This window comes from Tachypleus tridentatus, chromosome 10, assembly GCF_004210375.1.
Source record: "Tachypleus tridentatus isolate NWPU-2018 chromosome 10, ASM421037v1, whole genome shotgun sequence".
Lineage (NCBI taxonomy): Eukaryota > Metazoa > Arthropoda > Merostomata > Xiphosura > Limulidae > Tachypleus > Tachypleus tridentatus.
This window is the reverse complement of record NC_134834.1, coordinates 39,964,987-39,984,092: the sequence shown is the minus strand read 5'-3', so window position 1 is coordinate 39,984,092 and position 19,106 is coordinate 39,964,987. Positions and strand designations below refer to the sequence as shown.

Genomic DNA, 19,106 nt, shown 5'->3' with positions numbered 1-19,106 from the left:
AATGATAATTTACTATTTTATACTTCGCAATTTTATATATGGGCATAGGTAAGATATTATGTGGATAATGAAAATATATTGACATTATCAGTTAGGAGAAAAGGTTGATTTATATAGTCTAATTTGCTATTGATTCTGCATTTTAAAGATTGAAAGCACCTAATTTTGAATGATTTCATATTTAAAATATTTAGAACACATACCATGCTAGGTAGATGTGTGCAATATGTTTCGTTTTATTGCTTTATTGTTGAGGTAATGTAGAAGCAAGTGAAATAGTGACTTCGTTTTGAAATACAGTAAGAATTTTAAAATGTGACCTGCATCTGCTTAGTGTGTGATATTTTCAAATTATAAAAGCATTGCATTTTGTGTTAAGTGTCACTTTTGCTTACTACAGTTAATTGTTAAATGTACTTGTATGTTTTTTTTTCAGGGAATAAAATTCAGTTGTACTGACAGTACAATGTCATCTTCTAACCAAAGAATGAAGACCTTATTTGGAGATTTAGGTAAACCTACCCTTCGAGGAATCCGTAAATGTCCTAAATGTGGCACATATAATGGAACCCGTAGACTGACGTGCAAAAACAAAACTTGTGATGTAGTTTATCGTGATAGTGGAGAACATAAGAAATCTTCAAGACCTGATGCAGTAAGAATCATCACAGGATCCACAGACCAGTTATATTCTGTGCGTGTTCGTGACAGAGGCCCAGACTACAGACGGTTTGTTCAGCTACCTCTGATTGATGCAATAGGTAACTCTGACATCTTAAAGCAGGGGCCTGCCCATTGTTATGTTGAAACATGTGTTAAATCAGCCCAACAGCAAGAACTGAATTTGAACCCTTGCCATCATATCAAGGCTGCTGTGAATTGTCTTACAGAAGGTCAGCCTTTAACATTAAAAAATTCTGTTTTGAATGCATTGCCTATATCAACAGAAATCAAACAGTCAATTTGGTTACTAGCCACAGAAACTGCTGGGCCTTTGGTACAAAGGGTGTCCAAAAATACAATGGTAGTAAAATGTAAGACAAGTACAAAGCAACCTTTAGGATTCCTCCATTTTTCATTTTTTGGAATGTCCAGAACGAGGGATGCACAAGATCAACGTTTCCAATGTAGCTGTAAAATGTTTAAGGTAAATTTTGTTATAATCTTGTTAATTTTTGATACCTTGTTATAATGTTTGCAAATAGATGTGTTTAAAAAAGCAACTGTACCAACCATTTTATTGCATTACACACAACTACAGAACATGTATCAGGTCAATATATTTCAATAATTTGGTTTGGTTCTTTGCACTATACTTCAATAATGTGGTTTGTTTCACTGCAATCACCACAAAAATCATGAATTATGTGTATACGAGCTTGATTAAAGATGCCACATGAAAAATACACTACTCGTTAAATTGGTCCATAAAATATGATTCACGTCATTTTATTCTTAAGCATTTTACTCTCCAAACAAATAAACAAAATTGGACTGAGCGTGGCCCAATTGTTTGCATGCTGAACTGTGGATATATCTTTAGCATTTCATTACCACCAAAAAAAATTGCACTACATACTTAGGGCTATGGATGCATTACAGTGGTGATGATTTTATTCCTATAATCTACTAGTTCAAAATTAGTGATAGCTAACACAGATAACCCTTCAGTTGCTTTGCATAAATGTCTCGTAGCAAATAGACAAAGCAAAAATAAATGCCAAAGGTGTGATCATTAATCCAATATACACTTACCCTTTTGTGATGGTCCATGGGTCAAAGGCCATGTCATCACATTTGTTGACTTGCATTCAAGATTTTATTAAACTACTATTTTATGAATTTATGTCAACAAGTTTGGAATCAAATTGTAGATTATAATCTAAAGTTTAATATTATATATTACTTTATTCCTTTAGTTAAAAGTAAATATTAAAAGAACCCACTTATAGAATTTAGTAAGTCAGGTAGCGTGTTGAATGTAGCAATGTTTAAAATTAGATGTTTGTGATGTCAAAATACAAAGTCTGTTGTTTTGTGTGAATTAGGAACTCAAATTACTGATATTGATAAATTAGAATATAATAATAAGAACATTGTATCTTACTGAGATATGGCTTATGTACTGAATCAAAGACAGTGGTCTTGTTCACCTCTTTCCATTTTTGAAAACAATTCCTTCTATACATTTACTTCAATGTACGACATGTGAATAACCAATCAGCGGCTTAGAATATCCTCTTAGCAATTTTATAGGCCATTTTAATCTGTTGTAACATCTTGTTCTTTCAAACTAAGATTATTTGCTCTTAGGTATTTGTGATTTTTTTTATTCAACTGTATATATAAAGAACCTAAAAAACAAATGTTGATATTTTCCACTTATGACATTTTAAATTGGTTAATAACCTATGTCCAACAGTAACTGAGTTCAAGCATCATAGCAAGAAGAGATAATTGTTTACTTTACTCTTTATTTATTGTTCTATATTTTGAGGAAAATAAGTTTAATTTATTTCTAAATAGTAATAATCTGTATATGTGTTTTATGTATGCAGTGGTGTGTGGTGATTTGTCCTGATGGGAAAGCAAAAGCATAAAAGGTAGATTATAAAATAAAACAAAATATGTACAGGACTGCACATAAAGATAAAATTAATTACATGTAGTCATTTATCATATTTAATATTAAGTACTACCAATTAAAGATGAAAACAAGACATATTTGGCTGCTTACATTATTTATATGTTAATTCAGTCCTCCTTTCCTTTTTAATTGAATAAATTTATTACATCTTTATAAAAACTATCTGTTTTTATTTCCAGGTCATTCTGGATTCTATTTGACAGGCCAGAAAAAAACATTCAATTTCTTTAAATGGGATTTCAATAATGGATCATATTTCTTGCATACCTTTACCATTTCCACACAAATGCCTTGGATAACAGACTTTAGTGATTCATCATGACTTCCAAATGCTAATTGTAAATAAGCAGCTTGAGTATTTAGTTAATACACAAGAGCAGTGATTTATGTTGACTAATTTCTCATAAACTAAACGATTAATTAAGTAATGTAACAGAAATAATCAACAACTCAAAATTGGTTTTTCTGACTATTACTGCTTTTGATTATTACAAAAATTGATTAATTGAAATTATGATTAAATCAGTTGTTGTTGAAAATAATCAACTTTTAAAATATAGGACATTCAGCTTTATGCTGTTTTTGATTATTCCAAATATTGGAATACTAACACTGTTTGTTATTGTGCACAAAGCTACCTAAGGGCAGGTGGAGGGATGATTCACGACTTAAGAATTTTGGTTTGATTCCCCTTGCTGCTAAATTTTGTGTTGTCTTTGTCGTTTCAAAACTATTAAGGTTATCACTAATTTTGAACTACTGACTAAAGAAAAGGCAAGTGACTGGTTTTAGCTAGTACCATATCTCTGGTTACACAAGTGTTAAATAAAATGTAAATTTACATTTTGTTTTTACACATTATGTTTCTAATACATAATTGCATGACATTATTGTTTAATATTCTATAAGCAGGTACATATCTGAGGCAAGGCTGAAGTTCAATCCCCAATCTATTTTATGCTCCAGTTATTAATTGTATATTTTGCTATATGAGCAGACACAAGCAGTGGAGGTGCCTAGGGAATGAGCCCATAATCATTTTTATCAGAACTTAATACAACAACCATATAGTATAAAAAATAAAATAAATAAATGCCACTGTTTTTATTTGACTGATTTGTTGGTTACAATAACTTTTTTAGCTTTTTGAAGTCAACATAGCTGGTGTTTACACTAATTCTAATAACCAAGCATTTTTAAATGATTACAACAATATGGGCATCAAATAATATTAATATTGTCATGGTAAATTTTTGTACCTTAGCTTTTCCAGACAGTAAGAGTATGTGTGCTCTAGGCTTCAGAGATTCATTTTCATTGAAGTTAGTATTGCTTAAGACATTGACAACACTTATAAACTTATTACAAAATTTATTTTTTTTATTGCTTGAAAATTATAATACTCATAAGAAAGATGATTTCATATTATTGGTGTCCAAAATAAGTGGAAATGCAAGCTCTACAAACTAGCAGTTATAATTAAAAATTTAAAATAGGTATCTTGTTTATAAACACTAAAATACTAATTTATGTGGAGACAGTATCTTTTTTTTTAAAAAGTTAACTATTTAATTTGAATTACAAAATTTGAAATATTTATCTCTAATTGTTTCATTTTCATATCAATCACATTACTAGAATTAAAGATAAAAGATTTTGAATTGTTGGATTATAACTAGGTTGAGCTACTTGTAATGATTTTTTAAGCTTTCTCATTGATTTTATTATTAAAGTTATGAGTAGTGTGCAGTTGTAAGAGGAATAAAAACAGCAAAAGTAAATGTAAGTTTATTTGTAGTGCTGGAGTATAGGTCTAGTTTGACCCTTTCGTAGAACATCCTGGATTGTTCCTATTTTGACTGGTAATTTCTACTATGAATCTCTAGCAATGTTTAACATAAATGAAGAGATGCATGAATTGTGTATGAAGAATGTTCAACATAAGCACTTAATATAGAAAATGTTTACAATTTTATTTTAATGAACATATTCTTCATTAATATCATTGATTTTTGCATGTGTTTTGAAGAATAATTTTATTTACAACAGTGAAAGAGTATTCAACTAATTTACATGTAGTGTAGGCTTATAACCAAAACTGGTCTTTTGTTTTAACACTTTATTATTAATGTTTTTTAGATGATAAAGTTTATTAACATTACACCTCTATAAAAACAGTATTTGAAAATATTACAAAAGTTCAGTAATTTCAGTACCATAGTCTTGTGAAATTTGTAGGGAGAATCGGTAGAATGCTATAAATCTTATTTTAAGGTTGTTGCAGGTTTTGTATTATTTTGAATGTATGATAAATTTTCATGTATAACAGTTCAGGACGAGCAAAATAACTTACTCCCAAATTATTGTATCTGTAGATGTGATTTTCTCTAGCTTTCAGTAGATTTTCACCAAACATTTTGAATGTTACTTCTATGTATTTAAACAATTTTAACTCCATAGTATTTTGAAATTGGCATTTTGTCATATTCTGACATATTTAATCTAATTCATGAAGGAAAAAGTTAATTTTTGCAAAGTTCCAAAGAATTTTGCTGGTAAACAAAAATATTTTTAATCTTTGAGGTCATCCCATAGAAAAAATGTTAATTTTAATAAAAAAAAACCTATCACCTCTTAAATATTTTATCAATTTCTTGACTTTTCAGCATTTTTTTTTTTGCTTTTTCAGAGGTTGTTATTTGAAACCTTGCTATGGCACCATGCCAATTGGTTTAATTATTTGCTAGTAAAACACAGCTTTGAAAACAACCTTTTTATTAAAATGTGTTTTATCTGTACTTAGTTATGTTGTTACTTGACATAATCTGTTATCTAAAAACAGCTTTTTTAACATCTTTCACTATAAATACCTTGCTCTGGTAGCTATGTCCAATCATAATTTAAGTTGGTGCAATTGCAAAATAGAAATGTAGGAGTACTCTAGAAGACCTTTGCTTACAGGTGCAGTGAAAGGCAAGCAGTACATACTCTACTCATTTGCCCCCAGCTTCAAGTTCTATGCACATTAAAAACTTTGCTGTAGCCAATAGATATTCATATGTGCACAGCACTGGATGGAAAAATGTATATGGATAGGTGGAAATGACAAGAAGCAGATGGTGTTAGCTGAATCTTTCTCTTGTTCACCTTAGAGTTTAAACTGAAAAATATTCTTGTCATAAAGAAGGACAAGTTGTCTCTGCTTTGTCTGTTCATCAGTCTTGATATTTATACCCAGATGCTACTACAGAAAAAGAATACAATTTGATGTTTTTCAATCTACAGTGTAAATAAACTACCTGTAAAGTTTGCTTGATTATTTAGCTTTTACTTTTTACTATATTATGTTTTTAGACACCTCAAGACACAAGTAAAATACAAAGCATATTCAAGGCACTGTTCTTAAACAATTCCTGTAAAATCCTGGCACCGAAATAAAACATATCCTGTTTTCAAAGCAGTGACAATGGTGGTCATCATAATACAGCATAATACCTTCTTCAGTTTATTTGGTCATATATCATCTTTGATAAAGAATGAGTTTAAACATATTGACACAGCCAGTAATCTGTTGTTTACCTCTGTAAAGACTCCTGCAGTTATTAATTGTATTGTGGATGATTTAATCCTGTTGCAACAGGCTTGTGTATTTCACACAGTTTTGTGACTATGGTGGTATACATACTATAACTCTGATTGTGCTAAAGGTATTCTGAAATTACTGCAAATTGTAATAGAAAAACACTATTATTTATCCTAAATAGCTTATAAACTTTGCAACCATATACATCTATCTATACTTACTTTTATTGTTTTATTGCCTTATGAACTGTTCCTACCTAATATTACTGCCATACAATTTGCATATCACTTGGTGAACATGTAATCCACATTTTCCTATCAAAGTTTTTAGTGCACAGGCTGGCCATGAGCGTACCTCATGAAAAATGTTTTTATTATAATTTATTATGTGTAACAAAACCTGAAAGGTTTCTGATTTTAGTTACTGGTATAATAAAAGGTAAAGCACATGAAAAACAAGAATTATAGTTCTAACTTAAGTTTTCTTTTTTTCTCTTCTTCTTTTGTTTTATTTTTTTTAACTATCTTTTTTGTATTATTGGTACTACTCAAATAATAAAAGAATGAAATAAATAATACACCTAAAAACAAGGGTAATAACATTTAAAAACTAGACAGTATCCAATACCTGTTGCAGTTTTTCTTCTTTCAAACTATGCAGTAAGAGATATTTAGAATCAATCAAAAGTCATCACTGTTTTTACTATGGTTATAAAGTTTAAACTGTAAGCAACAAAGAACATTTTCTGTAGAAAAAAAATGTAACATAATGCATCATTTAATGGGTTAAAACTTTAACTTTTTATTAGTTACAAATAATGTTATATTAAATGTTAGGGGGAACTACTGACAATTTTTTAAAGAGAGGACATAGAAGGTGTCCGATTTTTTTTAGTTTATGGCTCTGAAACGAAATAAGATTGAAGGATATAAAAATTATGCTTTGGTTGAGTAATAACAAAATTATAAGTATTTTACATTGAATTTTGTATTTCTCAGAGGGATGGTAAATAAAGTAGAAAAGAGGGAAGACAGAGAGAGCAAACATCACAGTTCTTTTATCAGGGAAGATTGAGTTGTTTTTTTTTAAATATTTCATTATAAAATAATGACTTGAAACTTAACTAATATTAAAATTTGATTTATTAAGTATGTTTTGATGAAAAATTTATTCATGTACATTGATGATAAAGTAAGGTAATTAAATTTTAATATAACTTACAAGATTGTTACATGTGCACTTTGCCCTACCTGGTGCAAAAGGTTTAAAGGATAGGATTGTTGCTGAGATGTTAAAGCAGCCATATACCTTTATGATTTATGGAAATAATAACACTGAGCTGCTTAAAATGTACCCTATTGCTATTTGTATATTTAATGTCAACTACAACAGAATGACTTTTTTTTTTTAACATGAACTTAATTGAAGAGCCAGATGCATCAAAGGCTTTCAGCATATTTGAAAGTGTTGATGGTTTGAGAAGTCTGATATCACAGGGACCTTAGTTACTGGTCTTAGAGTTGATAATATCAGTAGAAATATTGGTGACAAGAATTTGGTGAATGGTAGGACTCTTGAAAAAAAAACCCAAGTGTTGTTATTGCTGGCTCTCCAAGTTGCATGCTTCATATTGCAGCTAGTAAAGTCTGTACCTCATTTAAATATAATTCAGTATATTTATCTTCTGGCTTGATAAAGCAATAGAGAAATGGGATTCCAGAAGATTACCATGAGTAAAATAAACTTTCTGGGCTCAAGTCTTATTTCTTTAAAAAAAAAACTGCTCAGAGACCAAACCTAAAATACTGAAAGATACCTTTAAAGATCATGTTATTGGGTTTACTTCTCCTTTATACAGTCAATAATAGTGACCTTCATGGTGTTTTAACAAATTCTTTCAGCATGAAGACCCATTGATCTATCTGTTAGGAAAGAGAATGGAAAAGTTGTGATCAAGTTAGTTTTGAAATTTATAAAGCCTGAAACTTTGAGGAAAGAATAGAAAAATGATGGATTCATATAAAATACTATTCTTTGGATTCCACAATCAGAGAGATGACAGTCAATTACATATTGGCATTTTCACCAAAACTATCAAGAAGCATTTTAATGAAGAAGATATTAGCCAACATGAAGTTTATAGATTCTGTGATAATGTTAGAAAATGCTATGAGTCAGTTTTTAGACAATATCTGAATGAATGTCACTAACTGATATGCTAATTGAAAACAGTATCTTTATTGATTTTAATCAAAAGAACAAATCAGTCTTTGGTAATGTGCACACAACAGTGTCTCAACTGCCACATATCCATGATGGTACCCTTGTAAATTATCAGTAACTGGAGGAGGAATTGATGACTTATCAATCAGTGACTAAGAAGGGTATATCTGACTCTGTATGGAGTGAAGCAAAGGTCACGGAAATGTAAAAAGGGAACCAACATTACTGCATATCTTCCTAAGGATATGATTTAGAAATATTTGCAGCAGTAACCATGTTGCCTTGTCAGTTTTAATATTTCCACACAGCATGCAACAAAGAAATTTTTTCTCTTGAATTAAAAAGAATAAGAGATTTTAGTTGGTTAAAGCATGCAAATAGCAAAAAAAAAAAAGATACATAGCAGCTGTGAACATACTTTGTAAGAACAATTAAAGTTTCAAAATTATATATTGCAAGAAGTGGACTTAGTTCTGAGTGATATGTTCATTTAAACCATTTTTGTCTCTTAGTTTCACAACCATTTTTATTGCATCTTCTATTATATTTTGACAACTCCAGATAAAAAAAAACGGTATCATGAAATTTCATAACACATTTGTCATCAAAACTCTTTAACTTTAAATCTATTAAATTCACATCAACTTTTCTTGTGTACAGATAATTTTAGAATCCCAGAACTGCCAATTTACCAAGAGCTTCCATGGACCCTGCCCAGTGCTCCCTACAACTCCATCTGGATGGTGTCATGCCAAGATGCAACATTTTGGGATGTCTCTTAAAACTCTTCCTGATAAAGCATATTTAAAATTGGAAACTCTGAAAAAGTTATTAAAAGTTTAACACAGTAACAAATATATAATGTTTAAAGAAGGTTTTATCATCATCAGGTTGAAATCATTTTTCTTAGACACAGAAATATTGTACATGTATATATTGTGAAGCAAAAAGGTGACATGACTGGAGACTGCATAAAGCTCAATAAAAGTATGTTGATGTTGGGTTCTTTGTTTAAAACAATCATATTTTATTTTTTAATATATATTCTGTTATATTGTATTGAGTTGCAATACTTGTTAGCATATACTTGTTAACAGGAGGTTTTTTTATTGTGCTTATTAAATCTGATAAGTATATTGTTTGGTGAGTGTGGGAGGCATTAGTAAAATGTCTCAGTGGGTCAGCAGTAAACGTTTGAGGACTCGTACTGCTAAAAACAGGTTTTTGATAAAGTGAATATAGTACATTCTGCCAATGTTGATCTCGGTGCTTAACAACAAACAAAGGATTGCAATATATTGTGATAACTCAACTATTTGTTGAATATCATTTTTATATTTTTCTTATTCATTCAATGTACAGAAATAAATTGTAGTGTCTGACTGGCTACGTAATTATTTAGCATTGTAATCATTACATGGTTTAATTAAAAACATTATTATCTTCACTGGGTAAATAAACTTTGTTACTTATTTGATTTATAGGAGATCAGTGTGGGATTAAAACATTTGAGAAACAGACAATGGCAATCACTTCTTGTTATTCAGTCAACATTAGTCATTCATCCACCAAGTTGAAAATACCCATTAAACTTGCAGGAAAATATTTTTTGTTAAAAATTGTTTTTAAAAATTGTTCAAGTGGCCACTATAAGAGATGAATCATATGAAATCAAGTGTAATTCAAAAACCATTTAACCAAAACAATACCAAAGAAGGTAGGAAAATTAATAACAGGTTGCTTGAAAAAATTAAAACAGTAAGTGCATACCATTTTCATTTTTCTTTATTTATGTGCATGGGATGTAGAGAGCATGTTGTACTAATAAACTAGTCTAATGTAATCAATTAATAAGCTGGTAAATTAATCAAAGAGTAAATACTACATACTTTATTTAGAGGTGCATGATGACAATAACTCTCCCCCAAAAATAGGTAGATATAATCTACATTCACAGTAACACATGTTATTCACTTGCACTCACAGTAACTTCATTTCTTTCATTTACATTGTCTTGAACAGGCATGTTGATAATTCAGTGTACTGAGATTTGTATTTTAAGTTTCTTTGTCTTTTATCTCAAATTCAGGTGCAGAATGATTATTTGTTCACACCTTCAGTTGCTGGAATCTTCTTCTAATGACAGAGACCTGCACACTTGACCCAGGGCAGGATCTATGGATGTCAATAGACCTTCTTCTAATAAAGAGAGGAGATGTAGTGAAAAAGAGAAGGGCTCTTTGCCCAATTTTCTTCCATGTAAATAAAAGTGGCCACATTGATACAGAACAAGTGTCAAGGTTTCTGTTACAATTTAGATTATATCAAGGTGCTGATTGATTCCTGTCATCTTGTGTATCTTTCCTTACAGGAAACATTTCTGAAACTTGCTGATGCATCACCCTTTGGCAGTTTTGTTTGTAAAGAAATGATAGGTTGTATGATGGACAAGTGCATGGAAGGGTGGCACTGCTGGTTGATCAGTATATGCCCGCTCTTTCTTTGCCACTCAACACTCCATTGGAGGCTGTAGTCATCCATGTTTCCTGGTGTCATACCATTGCTGTTTGTTCTCTCTACTTGTTTCCTGAAGAGACCTATGATCAGTCAAACTTTGATACCCTCATTGAACAGTTGCCATCTCCCTTTTTAATTCTGGGGGACTTTAATGGACTTAATCCTTTCTGATACTAACAGGAGGAGTCACTCTGTACTGGTGTTTATACTTACTTTTATGCACTTAGTCAGTCTTTTACTGCTATTAATCTATCAGTTTTCTCCATTTCACTTTTCTTTCACTTTTCATGGAGGGTTGACAATAACCCACAGGGTAGTAATTATTTTCGTATCATTTTGAGAGAGACTGGCCATGGTCGATACCACCTGACCCATGTTCCCTGGTGGGAGCTAGATCAAGCCAACTGGCCTTCTATTACTGTTCTTTTGGAACATTATCCTGCCATCATCTGTGAGCCATTGACAGACGACTGCATGGCAGCAGTGACTAATTGTATTATCCAGTCAGCTACTCAATATATTCCTAAAACCTCTACACATTTTCCGTGGTATTTTCATCCATGGTACAATCTTGCCTGCCTGGGATACCTTTCGTAGGTTTTGAACCTCATCGCTTTTCAGCAGGCCCGTGCACATACTCTGCAGGTAAGATGTCAAAGCCATAAGGAATCTTGGATTAAATTCACAACCAGCATCTCTTCTACCACCAGTTCCAAAGTTACATGGAACAAGATTTGTAAGACCAGTGAGAAGTATAATTCTGTTCCCCTTTCAATCTTGCCCTCTGATGGCCAGGAAGCTGCTGATGCCCAGAATATTGCCTATACTCTCATTGAAATCTTTTGTCAGGTATCTGGCACTTCTGCTTTATCTTCCACCTTCTTAGCCATCAAGACTTAAGCAAAGTGATCACATCTTTCATTTTGGGCTGATCGTCTTTGTCACTATAATTGTCCCTTTATGCTGGTAGAATTCAAGCTTGCTCTTCATTGGTCTAACCTGATGATATACATTATGATATGCTGCACCATCTCTCTCCTGCTTCTCTTGTTATTCTTCTGGTTGTTTTTAAACCAGATCTAGTAGGAGAATGATTTTTCTGATGCCTAGTGGCAGGCTATTGCCCTACCTTTTTCTAAGCCTGGGAAGGATCCCAAGATTCCTTCGAACTACCATCCAATTGCTTTGACGAGCTGTCTCTGTAAGACATGAGATAGGATTGTTAACTCTCATCTTGTTTCGTTCCTCGAATCAAATAACCTCCTCTCACCCCCTAGTGTGGGTTCCAATGACAGCAACTACCATGGACAACCTGATTCAACTTGAAACATTGATCATTAGAAGCCTTTCTCAAGCAACAACATCTTGTGTCAATATTCTTTGACCTTGAGAAGACTTTCATGGAGATATGGCATTTTGCAAGACCTCCACTTGTGGGTTGCATGGCCATTTGCTCATTTTTTATTAAAAGTTTTTTAATGGGCAAGACGATTTCAAGTTCATGTGGATTTGATACTTTCTTGCTTTTTCCCACAGGAATTTGTAGTCCCTCAGGGCTGTATCTTGAGTGTAACATTTTTCAATATAAAGATTAATGCTATCAATGGACAACTCTCCACTACCATTGCAAATGGGCTGTATTTCAATGACTTACTCATCTTGTGTCAGTTGTCAGACTGAGGTTTATTGAGCAGCATCAACAGACTGCCCTCAATCATTTATTGAAGTGGACCACAGCAGATAGTTTTAACTTTTCTCTCTCTAAAATTCTTTGTGTGCACTTTTTCTGCCAACAGGGTATTCACCCCAACCCTGAACTCCATGTCACTGAAGTTGTGCTTTCCGTGGTCCTAGAGGCAAAGTTCTTGGGACTTGTGTTTGACCATAAACTGACCTTTATACCACACATCAAGCAGCTATGACTCAAGTGTACAAGGACACTGAACATCCTCTGTGTCCTCTCTTCCATCTCTTGAAGAGTGGATTGATGTTCTATGCTAAAGATCTATTGTACCCTCAGTTGATTGAAACTGGACTTTGGGTTTCAAGTCTATAACTGTGCCAGGACCTTGGCCTTGAAAGTGCTGGACCCTGTTCATCATCAGGAGCTTCGGCTCTACACATGGGCTTTCCACACTTCCTTAGTCCGAAAGTTGTACACAAAGTCTCAAACCTCCTCTACACCTCCACTGTTTGCAACTGTCTTTACTGTATGCTTCAAAACTTGAATCCTTACCATAGTATCCTGCCTGGGATTGTGTTTTCCTTCCTTAGTGGGCCATGCTATTTCAAAACAAACAACCTGCCATTGTTTCTTTTGGCCTTCGTATTCCAGGCACAGTTGAATGAATTGCATTTGTGCTTGGATGACATTGCTATATCCACTGGTCAGCCCATTCCACCATGGCTTTTTACCATACTCAAGTGGGACCTTTCTTTGAGTCATCTGAGAAAGGCAGATACTCTCAATTGGAAGTACCATCTTCCATTTACTGAACATCTTTTGAACCATCCTTCCATTTCCATTTATATGGATTGTTCAAAATCAGGTGACTCTGTGGCCTCTGCCTCTGTATTCCATGCCTATTTGTATGCCATTTCTTTTGCCCTGGATAACATAGAAACTAAGCAGTACTTAAATTGTACTATTTATACTGACTTGCTTAGCTCTTTACAGGCCTTGGAATCACTTCACATTAGTTCTCACTGTGTTCTTGTCAGTATTCAAAACTGACTGGCCCATTTATCTTCAGCATTTACTTCTTTCCAGTTCTTCTGGATGCCAGGCCAGGTTGGTATTCGTGGGAATGAGCTATCTGACACCGTGGCTAAGTATGTCAGCTCTGGTGCTGTCACTGCAGTGCCTGTTCTCTATGTGGACTATGGTCCTGTATTCAAGGCTCACCTTTTTTGCCAGTTGGCAGTCAACTTAGAGTGAGAAATGTGGAAATAAGCTTTTCCAGATAAAACCCTCTATTGGACTTTGTCTGTTTTGTTTCTAGAAGGGTCGGAAGGAGGAAGTCGTCCTAACTAGGCTGCATATTGGTCATAGTTTTTTAACTCATGGCTCCTCATTGAAATCACAATAGTCTGCATTTTACTGTCATGCTGTCATTACAACTCTTGACACCATTTTAGGCATGTTTTGTCCACAGGTTACCTCTGATGCTTGACAGTGTCATTGGCAGTGGTGACAATGTCCAACTTACAGATGTTTTTAATTTTTTAAAGGTCATTGGCCTTTTAAATGCTATTTAAGTTTTTAATTCAAAAATTGGATTTTTGTGTTTTTAACAGGAATCCTTTTTACGAATTTTAATAATTTCACTTTATTTTTAATTTTTTACCATTTGTTTGGCACTGATAGCCTAGTTGCTTTGAGCCATAAAATGCCAACTAACCAACCAACCAACTCCTTATTAATGTCTTTATCCCTTTTTATTTACATAATCTTCATTGGGCTTCTGTTTTTTTGCCCAGAAGTCTTTACTGGTATTACTGTTTCACTGAAGATTTAGGCTGAAGCAGACCAGCATTAGTCATTGTTATCTTCTTTTATTTCTCATATTTCTCAACCTTGTTTTTTGATTCCTGTTCCTTGACTGGATCAGTTTTCCCCTACACTTCCTTTTCCAGCGTCCAGGTCTTCCCACTTCCCACATCTCGTCTCTGAGTATATTCTATCAGGTCAGGTCCAGTGGGTACCAGCCTGTCTCACTTTGCCAATCTTTAGTTAGTTTTCTAGTTAGGTGTGTATTTTTCAGGTTCTTACCTATGGTCTCTTTCCCTCTCTTCTGCCCCCCTCCTTCCTGGTTTTTTCTCTTCTCCTTTCAACTCCCTTTTTTTTCTTCATATCTCAAGTATGTGGTCTGAAATATTTTAACTGAAAATGCAAGCAAGAGTGTATTTATCCCTTCTCTGGACTTTTTATTTTCAAAGACATATTCCAATTGCCTTCTGCCTCATCCTCAATACATTTTATTTGTTTCATTTTCCAGAATCAAGTCTTTCAATTTTGTGTTCTTATCTTCAGCCCCTTATATTTCCGATCAAGTTATAAAGGTCTTCACTCACCTGGGGCTATTATACCAATTTTACATGGAAGATTAGCTTTTACTTCTTGGGAGTTGTCCTTCTCTCACACCTCCCTTCTTCGGCAGGAGGCTGTTTGGGTGGGATGGCTTGTCGTGCTTTCCAACTCTTTTCTCACGGCATTTTCTTCAACTCTCATTTCAGTCACTCACTAATCACCTCTTTACCTGCAAGCTGTGTAATGGATGGTCACCAAGGATTTTGTCTCTCGTTTTCATCCTGTACAAAATGTTCTCTCATTTTGGGGAACTTTTTCTTCCTTGAAACCACTTATTTCCTTTGGGCATGCATGCTTACACCTTCTTCATTGAACCTTCCAAGACCAGTAGAATCTTTCTTGATATTCATTGTCTCTGATTATGAGCCTACTCTCTCTTCTTGAAGAATTGTGTTGGTGGCCAGTAACATAATTGGCATTTCCTTACCAGCACTGCTTCATCACATCTCCATATCATCACAAGTGCTTCCCTATTGGATTAGGGTGTATCTCTGAATGTCATGATTTTTCATATTTTGATACAGGAGGAAAATTCACTCACTGTTTATCAGGAAGGCTTTCATTTCCAATGACTAACTGATCCACTAGGTCACCCCTCAAACATCTAGTGTGTCCCTGTCCTGCAACTTGAGTCTTTCCACTTGAGCTGAGGTGAGCTCACCCTGTATAGTTTGATTATGACTAGCCACACTACATTTTTTGGTTCACTGACCATTTGTTTGCAAGTATTAATATCATCAAGTTTTTTTTATGCTCAACCCTCTAACACTTGAGGCTTATTTGACCCCCTTCCAGTTTTTATTCTGGCAGAAAATATACCCTTGTTGTGATGAGATGCATTCTCCAATGAATGTGCCCTTATTGCATTCTTTCCATCAGGTGTCACATTGAAGGGAGATTGAATAGGTTTAAATTTTCCCCAGCCCCTCCACAATTCAACATGAGATACTAGTTATCTGAGTTGAGATGCAGTCTCCCAGAAGTTATTTCTGATAGAAACTCACCCACACATACTCAAGCTCCCCACTTCTGGTTCACTTTCTTGCCTTGTATAAGAAGGACGTTGTTTGCAAGTGTTATCACTTGCCCCTTCCTGTTGATACATTTAATGTCACCTCAACTGGGGAAGGACATTTGTGTAACAGTATGTATGGTAATAATATGATATTCTAGTAATATTTTGTTAAAGATGACAAGTATCTTGTACATAAAAATTACATATTAAAGTATGTTATTTATCTATAGTAACTATTTGCATTCAAACTCTAAATAGTTCAGTTGCATCTTGTAGTTTTCATATTTCCTTTGTATCAGCTTAATGAATATCAAAAGTTTTTTTAAAGTAAAGGTTTACATTTTAGTTCTCATTTTCTCTACCATATCACCAACTTAGCTGTTATCATCAGCATAATTAGAAACTAGAGTTAAAAATTACTTATCTTTTAATATTTTATAGAGCATCTATAAAGGCCTTCTTTTGGTTATGTTCATAATTTCAGGTCTTTTCCTTTTCACATATAGTTAATTTTTAATGTTCTATTTTTCCTTAACCATTTATTATTCATCTTGATGCTCCCTGCTAGTACAGCTGTAAGTCTATAGATTTACAATACTAAAATCAGGAGTTCAATTCCCAGTGGTGAGCTCAGCAGATAGCTCGATGTGGCTTTGCAATAAGAAAACACACATGCACATTCATCTTGACAGCAATCAACTGTGCCCTTGGAGCATAATGCAGGATCTCTGGCAGAGATGTACAACCTTTATGGCACCTCATAATATTGTAAGCTTTGAGAATGATATATGTTTGAAAAATGTTTGCACCTTTCATTTATGCATTTTAAAACAAATAATACATAATCGACTGAAATATAAAAGTAAGACCTAAATACAATTTAATTGTATCTCTAGCTAGAACATATTTAGGTGAGAAACAGATGTAATTGCTGTAATTGATCAAGCAACTGACAGTACTATAAAAACTGTGCACCAATTTCAGAATAAATGTCAGATTTTAGTGTAGAATGAGCTCTTTTCAATGATTATTTACATGCTTATATAATGTTATATGAAGCTATAAAGCTCAAACAAATGTATTGAAGGTGATTGTGGTGCTAGTCAAAGATTGACAAAATTTATTATTTTTATGGACTGCATAAAACAGAGAACTTTGAAGTGTGCACATCAACACATTAAATAAATGGCTTATTGTCTAGATATACATTTACACTATTATTGAAAATACATTTCAAGTAGTTTTTAAAAGTTTCTTTTAAAATAAGGAACATAAATCTTATATGACATGAAACTTTGAATCATAATATACATAGTTATGTGAATTTATGTGTTTAATAAAATTTTTACATAATACAGTGACGTGTACAGAAAAGTATTTAAAGGGATACTCATGTCAAAAGGGTTAAGAGGATTTACTACATATGGAGATTTTCTTGCATTTTTTTGGTGAAGTGCTATTGTTACATGATGGTGTCATAATGTACCACCACAGTTCATGTCAAACACATGATCTTTTGGTGGGAGCTCAATAATAGTGGCATGAAAATCTCATATTCAGATATGCAAAGGATATAACTAGTCTGTACGAAGTGATGAGTATCTGTTTGAAATACATTTTTCAGATTAGGAACTTGTTAACTTTACAGCATATTATTATTTTATTGTATATATAATAGTAAAGTTACATAATATATGATTTTTGTTTCCTTAATCACTTTTGCATTGTCATTGTTTCCTTTCAGCTGCTAGAATAGCAACTTTTATGATTCTGCATAACTTGAAGGAGAAATTTTTTCTCTTCTTTTTCTTTATTATTAGGGTTTATACTCCTCATTAAGAGCATCACATATTGTCATTTATCATATTCAGTTGTTTTACTATCTTCAGTGTCCCTCTGTAGCTCTTTCTAAGCTTCTGTGACTTAGAGTAATAATCTATAAATAAAGTTGGAATTTTGAGGCATGTGAAAAGGTCTGTTGTGTTCTCTGTGATGCAATTTTCCTCAGACTTCCTGATACTCAGCAGGATGCATTTTGAAAGTTCATCCATTTAGTACCTTTACTATTGTTTGTTTCATCTATGTTGGTATAACTAAATCAAAGAATGCCAAACCAGTATGTTATTGAGGTACAGTTGATGCCCAGCACATTTTTGACAGTCAGGTTTTGAAATAGCAGGATTTGTTTTTTGTATACTGAAAGGTATATTGTTGGAAGTTAAAATCATTGCAAGGAGCTAAAATGCCATCAGGAGCAATGAACTATGTTGTAAGATAAATAAACATAGAGACCTTGAGGGCCTATGGTATCTTGGCCATCCATTGTGCAGGTGCTGTTAAGTTACACTCTGTGAAAAATGGAGGCCACTAAGAAAGGTTTTAGCGAGTTCAAGAAGTTCTCAGTAATTGTTTCCAGTTTGATTGACCTGAAATAACACTGTTCTTGACTTCCTCTATAATTTATGCTCTTTAATTACCATTGGCTGCAGTTTTATAACTGGACTTGTGTATGTATTCCAAAGGGTGCTGGAATCAATTGAAAATTATAACACCTGAACAATATGAAAGTCCAGTACAGTTTTTGCAAACATATGCTAGGATAAGTTCTAAGATGTGATGTTGGCATGCCAAATATAGAAAATATATGTTTAGGTCTTTCTTCTGTCAGTACATATGTTCTATTTTGGTGACCAGTATTGCTTGGTGTCGTATCATTGCAAATTTACATGATTAGTGACCTCCCAGTCGCTCAATAGATGTGCCACAACAGAAGCTTGAGCTTCTCCAGAGTTAGAAATCATATTTGGAACATCTAGGTGTAAGCTTACTACTGCTCTATAGGGAGTCACTGGCAGATTATCCACTTGGTTTTTTCCCTGTGAGATCATAAGAAGCTTTCTTTTCTAGTGTACTACAAGTGAAATTGTTGTCTTTCTGTCACTTAACATGGTTCTGTCTGTAGCTGCTAAATTGGGTGTGCTAATATTTTTTTCTTGCCCTTTTTTATGTGTAGAAAATAATAATTCTCTAA

The 19,106-nt window shown here is 33.2% G+C and overlaps 1 protein-coding gene across 7 annotated transcripts in view; it reads left to right on the top strand.

Moving 5' to 3' along the window:
- The window catches only part of LOC143229108 (uncharacterized protein C2orf42), a 100,964-nt gene that overhangs the window by 37,986 nt on the left and 43,872 nt on the right, over positions 1-19,106 (top strand). For all 7 annotated transcript variants that reach the window (XM_076460948.1, XM_076460953.1, XM_076460949.1 and 4 more), the window contains one exon: positions 437-1,147. In XM_076460948.1, the coding sequence (XP_076317063.1) occupies positions 437-1,147 (711 nt within the window). The remainder of the gene's footprint in view (positions 1-436; positions 1,148-19,106) is intronic.